The 22,091-nt window shown below is 38.3% G+C and overlaps 3 protein-coding genes and 1 long non-coding RNA gene across 6 annotated transcripts in view; 1 reads left to right on the forward strand and 3 right to left on the reverse strand.

The window, feature by feature from the left end:
- LOC110369774 (mediator of RNA polymerase II transcription subunit 13) overlaps positions 1–22,091 on the reverse strand; it is a 67,871-nt gene that overhangs the window by 18,671 nt on the left and 27,109 nt on the right. For all 3 annotated transcript variants that reach the window (XM_064036323.1, XM_064036322.1, XM_064036324.1), the window contains exons 3-7: positions 8,553–8,637; positions 2,901–2,984; positions 1,193–1,347; positions 686–819; positions 182–322 (exon numbers count right to left, since the gene is read on the reverse strand). In XM_064036323.1, the coding sequence (XP_063892393.1) occupies positions 182–322; positions 686–819; positions 1,193–1,347; positions 2,901–2,984; positions 8,553–8,637 (599 nt within the window). The remainder of the gene's footprint in view (positions 1–181; positions 323–685; positions 820–1,192; positions 1,348–2,900; positions 2,985–8,552; positions 8,638–22,091) is intronic.
- LOC126055988 (uncharacterized) lies at positions 11,083–13,094 on the forward strand. The gene is made up of 3 exons (XM_049847238.2): positions 11,083–12,254; positions 12,338–12,517; positions 12,604–13,094. The coding sequence occupies exons 1-3, from the start codon at positions 11,642–11,644 to the stop codon at positions 13,092–13,094; spliced, it is 1,284 nt and encodes a 427-aa protein (XP_049703195.2). The 5' UTR covers positions 11,083–11,641.
- LOC135116598 (uncharacterized) lies at positions 14,313–17,145 on the reverse strand. The gene is made up of 3 exons (XM_049844521.2): positions 16,999–17,145; positions 15,899–15,958; positions 14,313–15,691 (listed from the first exon to the last, which is right to left on the reverse strand). Exons 1-3 carry the CDS (start codon positions 17,113–17,115, stop codon positions 14,780–14,782), a joined length of 1,089 nt encoding a protein of 362 aa, XP_049700478.2. The 5' UTR covers positions 17,116–17,145; the 3' UTR covers positions 14,313–14,779.
- Positions 17,185–19,875, reverse strand: LOC126055422 (uncharacterized). Its single transcript, XR_010276802.1, has 3 exons — positions 18,376–19,875; positions 17,567–17,670; positions 17,185–17,356 (listed from the first exon to the last, which is right to left on the reverse strand). It is a non-coding gene; the product is annotated as an uncharacterized LOC126055422 (long non-coding RNA).

Consider the following 22,091-nt stretch of genomic DNA (forward strand, 5'->3'; position numbering starts at 1 on the left):
AGGCCTTATGAGAGGCGCAGCTCGCGCCCTTATTTATGGGAATTTATGAAATTGATTCCGATTATTTCCGATGCACACAACAGCCGCGAGCTATTAGCGGCTCACGCCGGACCGTGACTCAGTGTGTATAGGCATCAACCTCAGACAGTAGTAGATACTCGGTGCGGTGTGTGTCAGTTACCTGGTGCGGAGCGGGCGTGGTGAGCGCGGTGAGGGCGCGGTGCGCGGCGGTGGGCGCGCGGCGCTCGGGGGCCGCCGCCTCCATGTTCGTCACCAGCACGTACGGCACCGGGTAGCGCATGCGAGCACCGCCCACGCGGACCTGGTGGTAACAGGACATTTTAGTAATATGCTACATTAATGTTGTGTTCACGGAGGAAGGAAAGATGAACGGAGATGCCATAAGATAGATAGGTTAAGCGCCTTCTTGCAGGCGAAATAACGTACGATAGAACTGATCAGTTGTTAAAACTAAGGAGGTGGTTGGAGCCGTTGTCAAATCAAGACCAATCTTTCAAAGATTGGCGTTACCAAAGAAGGCGTATGACGGGGGAGCCAGTGACGTTTCGCCTCCCCCGAACACCCGAATTTCGGAAGGAGATTTTTGCGTTATGGCATCTCCGCTAGTCATTATGTTCTCCATCGTTATATTCCACCAAATAGTTCAGTAAGTAGTGTTTATCACCTCTACAGCGCCGCAGCCCTGCTCCAGCGGGTAGAGCTGCCGCCAAGCGTCGAGCAGCCGCGCTGTAGCCGCGTCGGCGTCACTCCACTCGCGACCAGACAGCGTGCCTTCCAGACCGAACGGGGCCAGGATCACTGCAAACACACGGAAACATTAGTACATTGATAGCTTTTTTACCTGCTTCCTGTCGGAGCAACTTCTCGCACCAGGATAAAAAATTGCAACTACTTCTTTCTGGGACTGTTCTGGCTTAGTTATATCCTAGCGTCGATCTTCATATAGCGGAAATTTTGCTTTTCAAAAATCGACTGCATAGCTAAACCGCTAACTTCGGGCTAGGTACCTCCGAATCAATGATAGAGCATCTCTTATTTAGAAAACTGTATACCAGTACAGAATTGCAGAAAAGTGGGATTGTTTTGACTGGTTTGAAAGGTTCTGGGTTACTACGTTCTACTAGCATGTAGCTAACACATATCCTGAAGCTAAAACCTCCTGTTACATTACCTTTGGCATCAGCCTGGTTGTCGGGCGAGTTGATCTTGGCGAGGCGCTTGGCAGTGAGAGTCCGGACGGGAGGGTGCTGTCTCACGTCCACCGACGCGCACACCGTGCTCTCGCCGTGCAGGAAGAACGCGAACGAGAACGATAGGTGCCATGGACTGGAAATATTGAGAAAAATATATGTTGATTAGGGGTTTTAGATTTTCAAAGGGTAATTAATATACTGGAATTTAAGTCTGATAAATGTTTTCTATACAAAATCATGTAAAATTGAGCTTTGACAGCCGGCCAAACTATAAACATTTCAGTAGTACAGGACCATTTTTAAAATTAATAATAATATAATAGCCGATGTACTTTTGAAACTCCTTTCCTATTATAATGCAGCATTTACTGAACTTTCATTTGTAAATTAACTACTAAACTTACGAACAGAACTAAAGAAACAAGGAGTAAGTTCATAACATGACAAATGTGGCTCGGTAGCACGGTGCAAGGCGGCACCGCAGCGCCTACCGAACGTAATATAGACGCCGCCCGTATCTCGCGACGACGGCAGCTTCAAATCAAATTGCAATCGATCGCGGAACACTGATATATTGCTGCGGAGAATCTTCGTTGCTAAGCGGTTTTTGTATAGACTTTTAATATTACATTATACATCATGTGATGGAGGTCTTTCAGTAAGATTTATTTGCTGTATAACAACACGCCTTTTAGGGCTATCTATGAATCTTGAACATCGTATGTCTAGGCCAAGTTTCCAATAAAAGAAAACATGGCTTTAGACAGAATATTCAAGTAAATAATTGTGTGAAGGAGAACGAAGTCCCGCCCTAGTGTCTCGTGGGGCACAACACAGAGATCTTCTCGTTGCTATAGGAAGTGAGTCGCGTCGCCGCGACTGCATCCACGACAATACATTGATGGCATTGCCGTGAATTTTACTTCCATACTCATACAATAACATAAAGACTTATTATACGGCACAAGCGTTTACACAGGTATATTCTCCGGGTCAATTACCGGGGATCGAACCCGAGACTCCAAGCATAGAAGTCGCATTGAAGACCACAAGACCAACGAGGCATATACCCTGACGTTCAAATATCAGGTTACTTTCGAGTCATAAAAATATTTATTTTACTAAAGTCAACATAGAACAACAGTACCATAAGAATATTGTGTTTGAGACAATGTAAATAATTACAATGAGGCGATCTTATCGCTGATTTGCTATCATCCACTATACAAAGTAGACAGCCATTGAATGGTCGTCGACAGGAAAGACAAGAATATTCAAATCGGTCATTATGTAGGTCATTAAAGATAAGGATAATAGAAATTCATATTTTATATAGTTATTAGAATTTAATTTAAACATCATTGATGTTAAGAGTCACCAATTGAACACCAATGAAGGTTTGGGGTATTTCCTTTCGTAGGAGACAAATTGAAGCAGGTTATTCCCAAGAACAACTATTAACTATGCTCCCCGAGATCTGATTACTATACATTGTGTACCACAAAAACCCAATCACCGTACAATAAAAATCTTGCAGATACAATCAACATCTAGTAATTAGCTGGCATGTAACGCGCACACGCAAAAGACAAGCGTGTCATATCGTTAGACTTTCACTATCGGATGGCGTTGTTTATATAAATTAGTTCTTATTGTTTAAGTAATAAGGTGCGATGTGTATTGTACCTCTTGCCGACTTCTTCTTCGTCGCCGTCGTATGGTTGGACGAACCATTTGCCGAGCCGCACGAAGTCCCGCGACAGAAGGCATCTGGAAATGAAACAAAACACACTCGATTATGTCAATGTTCGCTGTCAATCAGTTTATTTATGTGGGAATTGCAGTTGTTGCAATAATGCGTAATCTTAATATAGCGAGAGAACGATTTTATTGCTGTTGTTCATGTTCAAAATAGTTGTTTCAGAAAGTTTCGATACTTTCAGACACTCTTTTTTAAAATGCAGTATCTTTTTGGGTTTACTTTCAGATTTCTATCGAAACCTTTTTATACATCCAACTGCATGAGAGTTAAAAGTAATTTTGTTTTGAACTTTTTGGGTATTGTCCCCTATTCTGCTCTGGCTTGCCTCAAACTTTTACTGTGATTAGACAATCAAAGGACTTGCAGAAATTAGGTTAGTAGTAATGACAAAGTTTCTAAATGCACTATATCCTTCATAGTAACCAGATAAAAAAGATGCATCAAAATAAAAAAAAACTCATCTTCAGTTAACGATAGGCGATGATATTAAAGAGGGGCAACACAAGCTATACAATTTCACAGTTCAGCAAGTTAGTACATGAGATCTGGTAACATTTGCCAGTTTACGAGTGTATCACGTTTCTTTTATTGGCATACCGTTTGAACGATAAAATAAGGCGCCGAGGACTGTGGTACATTTCGGTATGAGAAAAATTATAGAACTGATTTTTGAAGTGAATGTGAGACAGATCTCTATTGCTATCTAAGTGAATACGTCTGCATATGCACCGTCCAATTTTAGTTTTAATTTTATCTTGAATTCCTCCATTGCTATTTTACATTTTAATAACATTTCAATTCGCAGACAGTATAAATGCAAAGCACATATTTGTTTTGCACAAAATATTCGATAAAATAGCTAACTGCCACTGTACATTATCTGTCTGCGATCGAACTAAATTCGAAAGCTTCTGCACACAACTGCATGGCAGTGTTGTGTGCATAAAGCAATGCATTACCATAGTACATGGTATTTCCAAACTCGAGTATATACGAGCACAAGACGATATAGTGCGCGGGCGTGTCGTAACTCGGCTATTGATTATATTACCATAGCGAATATTGTGTCACCGCCGAACGCACTGTAATTGACACGTTAAACTGACGAGCAAGCAATGCTCGTACACTTTCTGGTAAATAATGTGAATCATTAGACAAACAATGCGATGATGTAAGGCAGATGCACTTTTCAATTTGCATACATTTTAATGCCCATAAATAGCGAGTATTAAATACCACAAATTAAGTGTTCCAGTTGCTTTTATTACTTTATTCAGTGGCGTTGTGTTAATAGTAAATAAATTTCACATGTTAGAGTATGTCCCAAGTGCATGCCAGTTAGCCTCAAGAACTATTTCGCTGTCTGAACGTGTGAATAGGGCTATTAATTTTCTGGAATTGTTGCTTCTTTGCTGCTAATTGTTTTAATTATTTTTTATTAGACACTACTACGTTCTAGGTAAATGAGCTGGTTTCTCGACTTGCGAGACTGCAATATTGTACTTTGTATTACTAGTGAGATCATTTTATTTTGAGAATTGAAGTACTTATTTAGGCACTAATCTTAAAGTAGATAATTTCCCCAAAGAACATCAAATTACTCGTACATCAGACTTTCTTTAATTTAAAATAACAAATACCAAATGCAATGAGCGTAGTATAAAAACGGATGCACAACAGATAATGTATTAGTTCATCGATAGTTTATTTCGAGCGATGCCCCTGTCTATCTTTAAACGTACGCACTCCACTGTATCTAATACGATTGTAAACATTACTTTTTACCGTGACTCACAATGCAAGTTTTTCGTATATTGTTTCATATAGCTATGATTATACCGTCTGTTCGGTCGGTATTTTCCTTTGTACAGAAAAATAAGTCCATTGAGGCTTTCAATCAATTAAATGTTGACTGCTAACATTGTACGATTTATCAATGCATGATTCATATTTAAGTAATTAATATTATATGGAACGGCTTGCGTAAGTTATATTGTAACTGTGCTATGACGCGAATCAAGTTAAAGAGGACACTAATGGGTACTCGACCGCCTACCTAGCAAAGTTTGCATCCGAAATATATTAAAAAGATTGCAAATAACATTTGAAGAGAGCAGTTGAGTATCAAAGAGGTTGACTGGTCACTCAAGCGCAGCGAGGGCATTCGAGGCGCCGACATACAGCAGTGCGAACTGCCGTCGTAACGGGAGAGATTTAGGTGCGCGCGCGCAGGTGCCCGCGCCGCAACTACGCACACATAACACTACTGAGGAATGCGTTTGCTACGCTTTGAATATGCATCAAACAGGTGCGAATGTATTTTTTGCCCCGCTTGAAGTTATCGGAAACAATTCTGTATTCAAATAATAGACTCATTAAAATGTCGCCTTTTCTTGCTGCTTGAAGATGTAATAAAGTAGATGGTTTGAGTACCAATTGTTCGGTTTTTGCGAGTCGTTTATTGCTTCGCAACAAAAAGTCAGCCGGTTCAGATAACCAAGCAGCCAGTTGTAAAATTTCTTTTTTACAATGTCAGCACATAATGTGAAGTTAAGCAGCATTATATTGCAAAGCGAAAATAATTTAATTTCAGGCCCTTTGGGCTGGAATATCACAAGCATACTCAATTAAGTCATTCAATGTCGCCCATTTAGCATATCTGGGGGTCTTTGAACCAGTTTCAACGAGTTGCCGGCCTCAGAAGCCGCAAAAAAGGCTGTAAATGTTATTTGTGAGTACTTAAACGGCACATAAACCGTAAAAATGAATTCTGGATCATTTCTGCGTTCATTCGCCCAAAATTTGGGAAAATTGAGTTTCAATACATAGATCGACGATATTGATTTTAGATGTGAACGAAACATTAATATTAGAACTTCTTGTAGGAAATATAGGCGATCGGATCGTCAGAATAATTGTGAGTTGTTAAAGACGAAAAAGTTGAACACGTTAAAGATACTATACAAAATACTCAAATAACGACAAAAGTTTAAAATCTATAAAAGTTAATTAAGCACGAGAAGGTGCACGCGAACAATAGTGCGGACTGTAAAACGGACATAAAAACGCTAACTCAATCGTCGGACTTTACATGAACCTAACGTAAAATCTTGACGCGCTTTACGGCGTACTTACTAATGGTACTTAAGCACTTGCAACAGATTAACTATGTATTTATTATAATTAATTATTCAGGAAAATATTAGCTTATAATCACACGGAAGGTTCTCGTATACTAGATGCTCTTGAATTCTTGTATCACATTGTAAATATTGTTGTCTTATTAGTAATTCTCATACAGTCTTTACATTATTAGTATCTCTTTAAACTGAAAATGGTCTGAATTTTCTCTTGTAATTTCATTACTTTGCATTGCAATATTTAATTCCGAAAATTACCATAAAGCCTTAAAATCGTGTTTGGGCTCTAACAAATCCCAGCAAATATTACGACTTTATAAACGATCCCAAAACCAGGATAGCTACCTCAGTACCGTCAAGCAGTACGCGTGATATTGTCGCAGTGTCGGGATCGCATCCCCGGTTCACCGGCACGCATTGTTTCTTTGACGCGCCGCCAGCCGCCACGGGGGTCAACGACTCGTCTGGATTTCGTTCATACGCCGAGATTCCGTCGCTCACCGCTCCCGACGGAGTCGCGATGGCGATGCATGAGCTACTTACGCCACATGTACATAGTGTTTGAATAGTTATTGATACATCAAGACACTGACACGACAGGAAAATTTGAACTAAATCTGCCGGATATATGTTGAAGTTGTGACTCATCAGTTTTTCCTGTTACTTGCTTACTATTTGCCAATTTTTCAATTGGTGGTCCGGGAATTATTTAGCGAATTACATGTTGAGAAGTTTGAAAATTATCAAAAGCAAACAACAAAATGTAGGTCCGTTTCATTTTTTCAAAGGAATCAAAATTAATTGCAACAATCATTTAAGTATTAATTTCATCCATATGTATGATTAAATACCTAGCTGATTGAATGCAATGGACTGTGACGTACGGATCGGTTCTATTAGGAAGTTGATTATTTAAGAACTAATAGCCATTTGCCTTGGCCGTTTAATTTCTAAATAGAGATAAAACATTGGCATCAGGAATTAAAAATTGATTGAATGCTTGCAATTATTTAAGTGTATCGATTACAGACACACGACCCAAACACGTACGAATTTAAATTATTAACATTATCGAAATCGAATTGAGTATCAATAGTATCGATAACGGCGGCATTTTAAACAGGTTAGTTTCAAGTTTACCGGCCGGCTGGAGATTATGCGGCAAAAAACGACATTAGAACGCCCCGCGCGATTCGTCGGCCTTCGTCTCGTACGGCGCGGAGGCTACGAGAGATGCCGATGCGCCCCGCACACCAGGTGCAACATTAGCCGCGCAAATTGCAACGGAGCAAACGACCGCTAATTACCCCTCTCATTTCGTTTGTATTAATTATAAAACGATTTCGAGTGTCGTGTTAATTAGGATACGTTACATGCGACTATCCATTACATTTAACATACAGTCTTGCTCTGTTTCCCGGAATACCATTAATCAATGCGAAGCGTCAGGAATAGATTTGGCGTTGTCTACCAGTGCTATTAATCACAACTTAGCCGTGTCTGCATTAATTAGCAAGTTTCTGGTTAGACAACTAATGAGGCGAACCAGGTCGTCTACTAACAAAAACTAAACTGAATAAAATATGTTAATCTAACTAAATCGTAATTTAATCTAATTTTTAAACGCCGATTTGCAATCATTAATACAGAATGTAGATCTAGAGTACTCGGGACTAATTTTAACGGTAAAATCTTCCACAGATAAGTATTTACAACAACACTACAGATAAAATTGTGGAGATAAATTTTGCTACCTCGAACTTGCGACTCCTAGCATAGTTTTTATCGCGATAGATAACATGACGATTGGAATAGGCATTAGATATCTACAATGTTTCAGATCTATCAAATAATTTTGTCTAATCTTCGCTCGATTTAGTTTATATTTAAAATATCTTGATAAGGTATCTTAAAATCCTCGAACTCAATAACAAAATAAACTTTCATTCGATTTTCCAGAGTGAGAAAAGCGTATGGACCAAGTATTGTTCCTTGCGGAACACCTATCATGAACACGCCTCTGAATAAGAAATGCGTTAGTGAACGTACGAAGAGCATACACGGAGCGGTCAATAGGAATGATTTCATAATAAATCACAAGCAATTAGCTCGCTAGACGCATTGGAACTAAGTGCGCGCGCGACGCTGACAGTGTGACACGCATCATCGAGTTCAAAGTGTGTACTCGATCGGCAATGATTAACAAGTTATTTGTTAGTACCGTACAGGTTTTTCAATCACGTTTTTGTTGTGAATGCTAATCGTATAACGTTTGAGCCAACCAATTGAACAACAGTAAAATTAATGCAAACGCAGTAGGATTGGTTAACGTACGCTGGTGCCTACAAGTTGTAGACCAATCAAGTCCAAGTAAATTATAATTAATCGTTGGTTTGATTAGTTGATGAGTATTCTGTGAATGATTCATGGTTGTACCTTTCAATAAGATTGTGAAGAGCCTTGAACAGCAGCGAACGACATTCGTACGAGAGTCCACTCTCCCACGAGCCCTGGTCACCTTCTGAAAATAAAAAGAAACATACTTGTAGATTTCTGAACAGAAAATTCTAAAAATATGGAAAGCGAGGAGTAAGTCAAATAGAACACAATAACCTTGACCTTGCTATCTTGGCTACTAGGTATACCTAGCAAATGTTGTGGCTGTTACCAGATTTTTCTACGATGATAGGTTCTATATATTTACTAATTTAGGTCCTTAATTCTTGTTTATATTATTTTTAAATTAAATAAACAGTCAAGGTCGAAATGACAATGAAAATGTCCGCAGTAGCGGAACGTAGACCCGAGAGGCGATAAAATCGGGTTGTTGCAATGTGGTAAGTAAAGCTAGAAATAGCTGTTGTTGCATTCTCAATCGGAAGATAAACTCGGCCTATCACCGACGTTAGATGCGAAAACAAAACGGCGCGCGCGACGTTGCCGCTCCGTCGCCGTAGCGCCATCCTTCTCTAGCTAGGAGGCGGGGCGGGGGCGACCCATGTGACGTCATGCAGTCGCTCAGCGCACGTGCTTGTGTTTGTAGCGCGCGCCGCACACGACACACATGCGAGCGTTGCTTAGCGCCCGCTAACTATTTAATTGACATTGAATTTTATATTCAAAACATTACTAATATGAAGGATGAAAACACGTCCTTTGCTAGGTCTAACGAAATGAGCAATCAATATTTAAAATGCATTCTAATTTTCAATCAAATAAGTAGACTGTATGCTAAATGAAACTGAACAAAACTGTAAAGTTAATGAGTTATTACTGCGGGTTATCGTTCACGCGCCCCGCAATAACTCTGCGCCGTGATAAATTGATAGTACACAAACTGTAGAGTTTTACTAACGTTTTTCGGCGTTAGATGCCGTCTTACTGGAGCGTTTCCAAGCGTTCAGCCTTGACATTCGCGCTCCAGGTGTATGCGTACCACAGCGTCTGTCTCAATTGAACTAGTTTTTCCACAATTAGGACACTAATGGTTATATTCATTTTCTAAGCAGCACCTGCCTGCCGTTCGATTTTTAGTTTCTTTACAATGACAAAAACAACTTCATTTTAACGAAGTAAGAAATATGTATCCAATGTGGGCAATCCAAAGAGGGGTTACTCTTTTCGTCTGAATTCCAACGATTCTTGTTGCCAAATTACTAGAAACTAGTCTGTTAGCTAGAAACTACTAGTGACTAGTCAAGGGCATCAAGTGGCACGGCTATACCACTTAAGTGGTCGTGACAAATGAAGGTGTCCTCTTTGATTTATACTGGAATCAGCGGTGAGGAGAAGCCTTCTAGCTAGAGCCTACCTCGGTTGTCAGTTTGTCACAACCATCTTAAGAGAACTTGCTTAAATACTCATTAGTTCTAATGAAGTGAATAACTTAACTCCAGAAATTCTTACTAATGCATCGGTAAGGCATAGATTCAGAGGTGAGTGCGGTGATTATCCAAGTACCGCTAGTAGGTATGTAAGTGCTACTAGTACGGGCACTGCAATTACTATTGAGCCGGTCGGTTCGGCACCATCGACTCCATCTCCCAAGGCCGTTAACGCAACAAACGGTACGATTACTGTACACCAATATCGATATACTCGAATATCGCAGCGAGTCACGACTCAGCTCGCACCGTGGTACCATCGCGATTGAAGTCCACCAAGGATTCCAGTACCGATCAATAAAGTTATAAGCAAAGTAATTTTATTTTCTCCTGACCAGGGTTGTAGCCCTAATTGGACATTTGACAGGTTTCTTCGGCCGAAATATGATTACGCAGCAGTCATTTCAACATTCTCCGATTTCGGAGACTTTTGATAGCTTTTTGAAAGCAGACCTGCGGTAAATAGTGACAGGCCAAATTCCAGAAGTTCGATACCAATTTTTTTATTTTCTGCACTAATTTTGCAATGTCTGCTTTGTCAAAGAAAAACAATGTTATTTTCAAAAATGTTTTTGTCTGCAGTCCGGGTTTGTTTATTTGGTGTTTGGTGTGTGCTGGTGCATTTGTTTGGAGTGCAATAACGAAGATAGTTTAAGGTTCAAGGTCGCATATTTTGTCGCGGTGTAACGGCGGTGGTTGGCACTACCTTGCGCCGGGATCGATAGCGGGCAGACGACGCGCGCCGCCGCGTACCCGCCTCCACACCGATGTGAACGCAGTAATCGCCATACGATTATCACTATTGTTGCCTAAGTACTATTTGTTTGCTGCCGCGTTGCGGTTAATGTCGGCGATAACACGCTGATAACAGACGTCGAGACTAACATTGAATGCGAACTGATAAAACGAAGCTCGGTTTGTGGAGCATTTGTCATAGTGCTTACCAAACATAAGCGATGCTATAATATGGTGGGTAGGTATGGTAAATTGAGCGTGTCGCAGGCAATAAATATGGTATTTAACGATCGGCTGGTAGCTAGCAGACAGCGGAGCGGGAAGATTTATCTGCGGCGGTGACAGCCCAACAAGCAAAGTAATCCTATAAGAAAAATTATAAGTCTATTACTACTTATAACGTTCTTGTTATGGTATTGCGGTAGACTCTATGACTTATAACAGCATTTGCCAAGCCTAAACATACTCAAGCGCATTAGATTTTATATCTCGGTCTTATAGTCCGCTACAAGACTGACCTCTAAAACATTTATAAGACACTTTTACTAGTAGCAGCATTTCACAAGCATAGATATGCTCAAGAGTAATTGTTTTTATATATCAGTCTTATAGTTAACTACAAGATTATCTTTTAGGACACTTATAGGACTAAACAATCCTGAATAATATTTTGATCCTATACTAGCATTTTGTGAGAGAAAACGATATTATAACATCCTTAGCTGAGACCACTACAAGTTTGTGCCGTCATAGTCTTGCTCAAGACTTTTATTAGCCTTAGAACTTAATAAGAGCGCTATAAGTTAAAAAAAACTTATAAACTTGTAGATCAAACACTTTATTAGTAAACGTCAGCCATTTTGTAACATTCAGTTGTACCCGTCCATTGTGAGAATTCAGTTTAATATGAACTTAAATGATTGGAAACGATTGAAAAGAAGTGGTGGTTACAGGAGAAAGGTAAAAAATAGGTATAAAGAATTAATTATGTCAGGGTCTTCAGAAATAAAATCAAGTGCGTTAGGCGGAATAATTGAGGGTTCCGTGAGCAGAAATATTTTTCCACGTCTTCCCCACGACTCAGAAAGTGAAGAAGTTCAGAACAGCGAAGAAGAATATATCGAAGAGACCACTGACTATGACAATAATCATGAATTTCTGAAAGACATGCAAAGCTGGGCTATAAAATTTAATATACCTCACCTGGCCCTAAACGAACTCTTTACTTTTTTGAACAAAAGATTAGGTAATGTTTTACCCAAAGATGCTCGTACTTTACTTCATACAAACAAAGAAACGGTGCATATTACAACCTCAGATCCAGGACAGTATTGGCATAACGGATTGATTAAATGCCTAAAAAATACACTGCAGGGGCTGGATTTGAATACTTTACGAAATACGATTTCGTTAAATGTAAACATAGATGGGTTGCCTGTATACAAAAGTTCAAGACATCAACTCTGGCCTATTTTGTGTAACATCTTTGAAATTCCCCACATACCTCCCTTTGTGATTGGTAAGATAACACTATTTCAATATCGTAGAAACTTTAACTACCTACTTTATTAAATTATTTATATAGATATATTATTTTTCAAGGAATTTATGCGGGTGAAGGAAAACCATCTGATCTAAATGCTTATTTAGAGTCTTTTGTGAAAGAAATGAACGAACTTGAAGAATATGGATTAGATACATCGTTGGCGCCAAATGAATCTAAAATCAAAGTCAAATTAAGAGCCTTCATTTGTGATTCACCAGCAAGAGCCTTGATTAAAGGCAAGTTTAGTATTGATATTATTTGAATTATCTGATATCTGATATTTTAATATGAATGAAAAATATGGATGTTTAATTTCTTACAGGTGTCACAAATTTTAATGGAAAGCATGGCTGTCTGAAATGTACGGTGATTGGCGAATACTCACATAAATCAAATACTGTAACATTTCCTAAGTCCAATTGTCCTAAAAGAAACGATAAAGATTTTCGTGCTAAAAAATATGAAGAACACCATAAGCATGATTCTCCGTTATTGAAACTAAACATAGATATGATAGAGGATTTTCCTGTGGCAGACTCATTACACCTAATAGACCTTGGCTTGATGAAGCGGTTGTTGATTGGATGGCGTGACGGAAAGTTGGGAAAATACCTAACCAAATGGAGTGCTCGTGAAATTGATATTGTCAATAGCTTTTTACTGAATTGTCAAATGCCCAAAGAAATTCACAGATCAATGAGATCTGTAGATGTTTTGGCCCATTGGAAAGGTTCCGAATACCGCTCTTTTTATTATCTAAGCGTTATAATTTTAAATCACGTGCTCAAACCAGAACCATTTTATCATTTTTAAACTTGTTTTGCGCCATAACGATTTGCTCAAATGAAAAGCATTTGCCACTCTTGCCAATTGCTGAAAAATGTTAGAAGATTTTACAGAAAGTTTTAAGGCCTTCTACGGGCGAGACTACATTACTAGTAACATACATAATTTAACACATATAGTTGACGAAGTAAGAAAATTTGGTATTCTGCAAACTTTTAATGCATATCCTTTTGAAAATAAATTATACGCTATTAAACAAACTATCAGACATGGAAAACAACCATTACAGCAAGTTGCAAGAAGAATAATTGAAAGGCAGTTAATCGAAACGGAGCATCTTAGCGAAGAAATTGTACACTATCCATATATTAAAAAAAACCAGCGAAACGGTTTATTAGTTTTACACCTAGAAACATATATTTTATCATCGAAAGATGAAGACAAGTGGTTTCTTACTGACAAAAATCATGTAATAGAATTAAAATCCATCAGCTTAAAAGACAACACTAAGCTTGAAATAGAAATCACGGGATATCGCATTGTTAATATCCTCGACGCTTTTGAAAACCACTAAAATCTTCTTTTTGAATATTTATAAATGCGATTGTGCTCCTATTGAAAAATCGGAGGTATTATGCAAAGTTCAAAATATAAAATGTAAACTAGTTAGTATTACTTACAATTCAGAGATATTTTTCTTACCATTGTTACATACCCTGTAAATTTCAAGTTTAAAGAGCAAAAATAAAACGATACTTTATAACAATTATGTTTTATTCAAAATTAAACATTAGTCTTACAATCTTTATAATCAGTCTTATAATCTTTATAATCAGTTTCATAATCAGTCTTATAATCGTTATAATCAGTCTTATAATCTTTGTCATCTTCATAATCAGTCATATAATAATCTATTGTAGTCTTCATAATCAGTTTGACTAATAAAATAATCACTCATCATCATCGTCATTTTAGCCTGACATTACCTATGTCTGGGTATGGGCCTCTTCTTTTTCTTTTAATCAATCTTATAATCATCTATTGTAGTCCTTATAACTAGTCTCAACAAACTTAATTTTAAGCTTCTTTGTACGGCGGCCAGCACATCAACCTATCTCAAAAATCTGACAAATTTTCAAAATTGAACGTAATCCATAACATATAAGCACATTATTATATTATGAATGTTTTATGTGTAATAAAGTTGAAAGTCATTTAAAGAAATTTGTCAGATTTTTGGGTTGCTTAATGTGCTGGCAACAATTTTAAATTTATCTTAGCTTCCTTGTACTAATAAATCTTATAACTAATAAAACTTTACGAGTTAAACAAAATATATCAATTTAACTTCGCCATTAAGATCATGTAATCATCTTTATGGCAAATTTAAATTGAAATATTTTATAATATAATATAAGATTATATTCTTTAATTCAGGTCAAATATATAACCCTAATTTTGAGCATCGTCGCAGTCTGGTAAAATTTACTAAAACTACACAACTTAGAAGATAATTTCAGCAAATCAGATCAGACTAAATTTTTGTCTGAAATGATTTGATTTAGTTACTAGGGATATTGATCTATTTGTATTTGAGTGACGACAGCACGTCAGACTATCCCAAACTGTCAAAGACAGATTGGGGTAGTCTAATGTCTCTCGTGTTATAATTAATATTGATGCAAAAGTCACTTAGTCAAATAAAAATTAGATCAAATAGTTTCAGACAAAATTTCCTCTGTAACATCTTCAACTTCTAATTGGTTACCAGTGGTTTGTGGTGTAGATGTAGGATTTTCAGAAGAAGTCCTTTTGGCGCTATTTTTTCCTCTGCATTTACTTGCGGAAGTTCGTAATTGCTTCGATTTGGCCCGCTGATCGGCATTTCGCAAAATTGTTTTAAAAAAATTATGACAGTCAGTTAAATGGAACGACGAGTCTTGTTTATAAATAACTTCAAAAAAGAAACCAATCATCTTAGAGAAACCTTTTAAGCAGATTTTTTCTGTTGTTTCATTTTGGGAACGTGAAGCTCCAGTCCACGAACACGATTTGAAAAACTTTCTTTCAAACAAAATATCAATAATTGTATATGCTCTTGTGATTCCCTTCCCTGTCCCTTTAGTGCCAAACACACTAAACTTTCTTAGTAAATCTTCTCTATAATCAGAATCCATCAATTTATTTTCAAACTCTTCTAAATCTTTTAAATCTTGTATTGGTTTTAACATCAACGAATGGTTTTGTTTTTCTGTAATAGATTTTTTAATGAATTCTTCGTTCGTAACTTGTATTTCAGTCACTTGTAATAAAATCGATTTCAGTGTTTCGTGTAATACGGCTTGATTATTTAGTGTTGTGTTTAGGGTCCCCATTATAGTCTTCATATCGTCATTTATGGATTTTAGGTCACTTTTAATAGTGGTGATATCTATTTTCATGGATTTTAATTCGCATTGTTCTTCTGATAAACTTGTTTCTTTATTAATGTACGAGTATATTATAGGTGTGTCCGACTGATTACTTTCAGGAATAACAATGTATTTTTCAATATTTTCTTGCGGCGCGCTCAACGGTGTTTCAGATGGAGTTGACTCTTTCGGTGTCGTGATTTCGTAATTAGTCTAAACAATAACAATCATGAGTTAGCTAAATATGACGGCAATACTATTTTTTATGTAAGTAAATATTAAGTTAGTACAATACAGTGAGCTTATATGTTTGGAACGGTGATATACTTATAGTAACGGCACATTTTACTATGTTGCTGTCTAATATTCTCTGCGTAATATAACATCAATATATTTGTATGTTACGTATTTATAACTTACCACCATTATTTGTTCTCCATCTTCAGGTATTATTGCTGAAGAAGCATTATGCTCATTATTCTGAAAATATAATTTATTGAAATCATTTAAAAAATAACGGACAACAATTTTGAAAGCAACGGTTTCGTTCGTGTGGTACAGACGGCGCGGCGAGCGTCACGATAATGCTAGCCCTTTCCACATAGTGACGCTAATACACGAGAGACTAGCACAGCGTGACGCTGTTTGTACCAGTCTAAGTTCATATAATCTCTCAGACAAAAAGGAAATACCTACTTAATGTAAAATCGATCCACGATCTGTGAAAATATCACGTCAGCTACATGCACTATAAACAGGTATTTCAGAAGCGACTTTGAAATCAATTAACTTTAATTCAAAAGCACATAAGTATACTTAAATTCATCTTGGCGCGCGGCTCTAGAGTGCGTGTGCACATATATATAAATATGCAGCTTTGATTTGTGTGACAGTGAAGCGGGTGACGCTCAGTCGTCGTCCGAGCAACACGTGTGCAGGTTCAGTAATTGAAAATACCTATAATGTCACATACAGTTGTTAAATATATCATAATAAATATATATATACCTTACTAACAAAAATATTTACATAGTGTATACATACGCTACACAGTGTTTTGTCTTTTTCGCTCTTTTTCCAAAATAAGAGAGTTCGTGACAAAACACTGTATAGATTAAACACTGTAAATATATTTATCTATACTAATATTATAAAGAGGAAAACTTTGTTAAAAAACTACTGGACCGATTTTAAAAATTCTTTCACCATTCGAAAGCTACATTATCCACGAGTGACATAGGCTATATTTTATCCGGGTACGGGCAGTAATACCCACGGGATGCGAGTGAAACCGCGGGAAAACGGCTAGTTAGTAATAAGGATAATGTTAACGTCACGTAAATCTTTATTGTTACATTTCTATATATTTAATCAGTTTAATAGTCTGATCAACAATCAAATCACAATCAGCCGCCCGCGGTTGTTAGTAGTTAGTCACCCGCAGTCATGGTATCTATGCCTACAAGCTTTACGCACACATAGAGCCGCGCGCCAAGATGAGTTGAAGTTTCTGTACAAACCTTTAAAATTTCTTCTGCCATATTATCATATGACAGCTGTGGAAGATCAGAGCAATTGCGCTGTTTTTTTGATGAGACGTATTCTATGTCAGGTTCTGTGTCTGAATTATTGCTCATTATATCAATTTCATGTATTGCATTTTGATACGTTTTATGCTCCGCCTTTTACCGCACAGTTTATTTTTCCCAAGATTCATCGGGCCAACTACCTTCATCCTTTTGTAACTTACTCGTCTGTGACTGGGTTTGTTTTCTGGGCCAATACAAAACTCCATCGCTCTCCCATTGATGTGGTACACATGTCAATACAATGTTACCCTTTTCAATGGTCTGAACAATTTTAAATGGCATTTTGAACCTGTAAACAAAATAATGTTTGACTAGAAAAAAAAGAATAATATAATCACCCACAAGTTTGTGGAAACACGTTGACCTTGCCTCGTAGAGAGTTTCAACACAACGCGTGATCAGGTCCGTCTCTAGGAAATACTAGTAGCTACTATACTCTAGGAAAGTTACTTCAAATATAGTAAAAATACGTAAATCTCTGGCGATACACCTTACTCACATTAAGCACACGCGCTCTTCCTGACAACTCAGGTGCTACTACTGCTAGACAGCTACTGGTTCGACATGCAACCGCCCCCCGCACCTCTGGCGCCCGTACTGCAGCTGTGTAGGTACTACCGCTATAATACGGCCGCTGAGTTATTACTGATTTGACAGATTCTTAATATTTATTATTCCCTTTATTCAATTAATTAAATTAAAGCAAATGAAGTGACTCCAAAAGTAGCAAATTGTATTTAATAAACAAAAACTGCGCAGCTTTATCTCTGTCTCCAATTTATTTCTCAACGGATCATAGATTAGACCAGAACCACTAAAAAGTTGCTCGCTTGCTACTGAGCCTGCTGGACGCGATAAATATTCAATCACGAAACAAATGACACGATCTCATTACATGCAAAACAAGAAGTGATAGAGTAATCGACAGAAAGCACGCGGAGAGAGGGGATTCCCGTGCGGCAAGTTTAATTTCGTTCGTACATGCTTAGGTACTGCTGTTCCTGTGGCGCTGCCTCCGATCGACTTCCGATTTAATAGTGTCGAAGCCGAAACCAGAGTCGGAGGTGTATCAATCGGAACTTCCGACTTTTCGGAATCGGAAAAAAACTTCGTAACATCCTTATACTGTAGATACATTACATATTTTACATATAAGTGTATACTCGATGTAAATAAAGTAATTAAATTAATCCTTACTTCACTAAAATTGACAATTCGTCATGTGTCAAATCGGTTATAACTCCGCGGCCGTACTATAAACCACTGATACAGATAGTAATTCGATAGATAGCAGTTGTATAATCGTACCTTCAAAATATTTGTCAAACAGGGTGGCGCGGGAAGGAATTTCTTGTTATTTCGGTTGCCCAGCCGTATAATGTTTTTTTTATTATTATTTTATTGGATAGCACTATTCTAAAATTAGTTAAGTACTTTTGCGTGTGTAAAAGTTATGTGGATACAAAATCAGTAGCAATTTGTGCATTCATCTTCTATGTAATGGTCATATATGCTGTACTGGGAGCAATTCGGGCACCAAAAAAAGCTTTGATGCATGAAAAGTTTTAGATTTTCTTGATTAGAAATGAAGTGAGTAGGTCTATCCATATTGTTTAAATAAACTGGAAATCCACACCCATTGCAGCTTTCGGATAACACAAAATGTGTGTTTGTCCAAGGCCATCTCACATGATTTAGTAAAATCAATGACGATTTGGTCAAAAAACAGTCAACATCAAAAATGACCACCATCTTGTTGATTAAATCCTAAAAAGGAAAATCAATCATTAGCTAGCTGACTTTAATTTACTTCAAGGGAACCCTAATTTGTTTTAAAATGGAGGCGAGTAGTCTGGACAGAAACTGCTACAAGTACTAGTTTACCTATAATGGTTCCATAAAGGACTTAATCAAGAGCAATTTTAAAACATGGCCGATATGCATAAGAATTTATGAAATAATTTATTCGCAACATTATACTAATGTGGAATTTTCGAAGGGCCCCGTGAAATTAACTAAATTTCGATACATATTTACAGTAAATATTACTTCCCCACGAGTTCACACACTATATTTACAATATATTACCGATGTTTTAAAGTACTACAAGTAATAATAGTAATAGTAAGTTTACTTACGTTTTTACGTGCGTGGTAACACAAAAAATCCGGCACGACCAGTCAAAGCAACAACGAAAATAACTTGTATTAAAATATACTTAAAACTATTTTCTAAGACCATTACAAGTGCTTTATAAACAAGATTGCTCTAATAAAATACTTACGTCAGATACTAACAAGAGTGTTTGCACTTGTAATTGTTTAGTCTCATATCATTAAAGGCGCTATTGAGCTTCGTCAAGTATATTATAAGGCTTAATAACATTGTATAAGATGATTATAAGATAGTTATAGAACTAAATGCTCGTATAACTGCGCCCAAATTCAACTTTGTAGCATGCTACAAGATTCTTATAAGTGAAAATAAAATGCTCTTAAAGAACGTTTAAAGTACTGATTTTGCTTGTTGGGAGTGCAACAACATTATCGGTGGGCACGTGGGCCGGAGTGCGGAGTGCGCTGCGGACTGCACTCGCAGCGTCTCTCTCGCACTGCAATGTTTGGAACAATCTCCGTGTCGCGTCGCTGTGTTCCACTAAGAGCACACTTTCGCAACATCACCGACTGCTTTAATTTTGCGCCACTGCGTAAAGTCACCCAATTATCTGGTCCTTTCGAAGCGGTTACCATCTGTAGTTACACTTCATGTTGGGGTATTGAGTAAGCGTTAAGATTAAAATCATTCCAGTTATTTATAGTAAACAATGTTTGAAGTACATTACTTTAAGTATTTGTAGGGTTTATGCACTAATACAAATGAGATTAGATGTGTCTATCTTACATGTGTGCGTAATGTACAAAATTTATCTATTTAGCATCTATGTCATCTGTTGTAAGGTGTAAAATGATATTATATTCCTTATTTATTAGGGCTCAGCTGATTTTAATTTGTACATTTTTACTTGGTTAGGTACTGATTCCATTCCTTTACAAAATATTCCTATTGAATGAGAGCAAAACGAAAAAAAAAGTAAAAGATCCTGCAGCGACAGGCGGCGAAAAATAGTAAACAATCAGTGACAGCTACATACATAGGCGGGCGGTGCGACATGGCAACGTCGCGTTCAAATCCGCGCGCTTTGTTTACAACCACCGGCGGGCGAGGTTAACCGCTGCGGTAACATTCGCCTCGACACGCCGGCGAGCATGGGAGCCGCACCACGCACCCGCCGCCAGACCGACATCTAGATATGTGCGGGTTAACATCGCCGAACCGGTTGTTACACCATCTAATCGAACCATATCTAGGTAGCTGCGTTCCACAAAAGAAACAATCGAAAAGGTTACAGTCTTGTTAAAAAGGGCGGGCGGCATTCGGTTTGAATAGGCGGATACGGGCATTTAACCCGGTTCGGCGCCGCCTGATAATGTAATTCAAGATCGTATCGAGCGCGTGGAAATCTGTCAATTCGCGCGCGCCCTCTGCGGTGGTGGAGCGGGCTCCGTCCCTCCTGCGCGGTGGCCGTGTTGTTGTCTCCGTCGCGCACACCCACGTGCGCGCGTGACGTCACTAGCGCGTCGCCCCGTCGACGTCACGGACCGCTCGCGATCCACCGGCTCGGGAGCCCTAACAGCCCTACCCTCCACTGAACAGATTCGCATTCCCAAACTATTGTACATTAAGATCTAACATTGCTGCGGACATCGGTATGCCGACTTACAAATAATGTGTTACTCTGATAACTATTTATTTACAAAATCTTTGATTAGATAAAGCGGTTCTAAGAATAACCGTGACATAGAAACTAATAGTAAGAATTTCAAAAAGTCCTAATTTACAAAAATAATAGGGCCATAAAATAGTAATCGGAAACAAATAGAGCACGAATAGTTGTTAGTTGGGAGGTAGTAAAAATCTGTTTGAAAGTGAACATGGGTATAGTTGTCAGCAGAGCTGTCGGCATCGTTAGGTAGGAGCGGGGCGGATCTCGGCATCTGCGCGGAGTCGAGACACGCAGCTGTACGGCCCACCCTCGCGCTTTTGTTTCTACTCCACACACCACTTGATGGCTAATGGTTATGTCAGACGAGTAACGATGCGACTCATGCCGGGAAGATTGGGGGCAGCGTTTGAAACAATATTTAAACCAAGAATGTGTTCTACTTTTATTTACAACTTCATTGAAACATTTTGTCATTATGTCAGTGATAGTAAAACTTTGGTATTTCGAAAGGAACAGAATGGACGATAGAATTCTTGTTGTGCAAGTTTTTAAACTGTGATTATGCTCGCTTTCAACAACGGTCTTGCTCGATGGTTATAACCGGTTAATAAGATATTCTTCTCTGCGCAATTCCAACGTCATGTGATGCCCAGGCGAGATGAAATCCGAGAAACAAATATGCAGACAGATTTTCGCATTTATAATGAGCCGCGTGCTGCAACGAAAAGAATAAAAATTCGATTGAATGTTTTGAAATACAACTGTGTAGAGTCACGAATACATCAGTGGCGTTTGTCGCAATCTATAATGGACAACGCGCAAGACTGTTATGGTGTCAGACATGACTTAAGTGAGACGAATCGATAATAACGGTACGGAACGAAGGCGGTACACATTGGCCATGTTTGCGTTTGAAATTGGAAAATAATTATGCGACCGATAGAGAGAGCCACCGATCGATACGCGGCGAGCGGGCGGTGCGCACGCGCATCAATAAATAGCCCGATCCGGTGCGCGCCCATCGATACACGTCACGAGCATTTTATTAATAAAACGCCGAACAACGCGCGGACGCACCGAACGTTCAACAACCCCGCGCCACCGGCTTCTTACGCGCACTCTTTACATAGTTACATCATATACGACCATCTGACCTGCTCCACATTCACAATTGTTCACGTCGCGCTAAAATCACACTACACTCTACACTAATATTGAAGCGCGCATATAGCGACTGTGG

This window comes from Helicoverpa armigera, chromosome 9 (genome assembly GCF_030705265.1).
Source record: "Helicoverpa armigera isolate CAAS_96S chromosome 9, ASM3070526v1, whole genome shotgun sequence".
Classification (NCBI taxonomy): Eukaryota; Metazoa; Arthropoda; class Insecta; order Lepidoptera; family Noctuidae; genus Helicoverpa; species Helicoverpa armigera.

Bases quoted from the DNA above. Each gene is read 5' to 3' on its own strand.
- LOC126055988 (XM_049847238.2), top strand. From the start codon at position 11,642: ATGAACTTAAATGATTGGAAACGATTGAAAAGAAGTGGTGGTTACAGG. The intron at 12,255-12,337 runs GTAAGATAACAC...TTATTTTTCAAG, and splicing joins CATACCTCCCTTTGTGATTG to GAATTTATGCGGGTGAAGGA. The intron at 12,518-12,603 runs GCAAGTTTAGTA...AATTTCTTACAG, and splicing joins AGCAAGAGCCTTGATTAAAG to GTGTCACAAATTTTAATGGA.
- LOC135116598 (XM_049844521.2), bottom strand. From the start codon at position 17,115: ATGAGCAATAATTCAGACACAGAACCTGACATAGAATACGTCTCATCA. The intron at 15,959-16,998 runs GTTTGTACAGAA...TTATATTTTCAG, and splicing joins TGGCAGAAGAAATTTTAAAG to AATAATGAGCATAATGCTTC. The intron at 15,692-15,898 runs GTAAGTTATAAA...GTTATTGTTTAG, and splicing joins ATGGAGAACAAATAATGGTG to ACTAATTACGAAATCACGAC.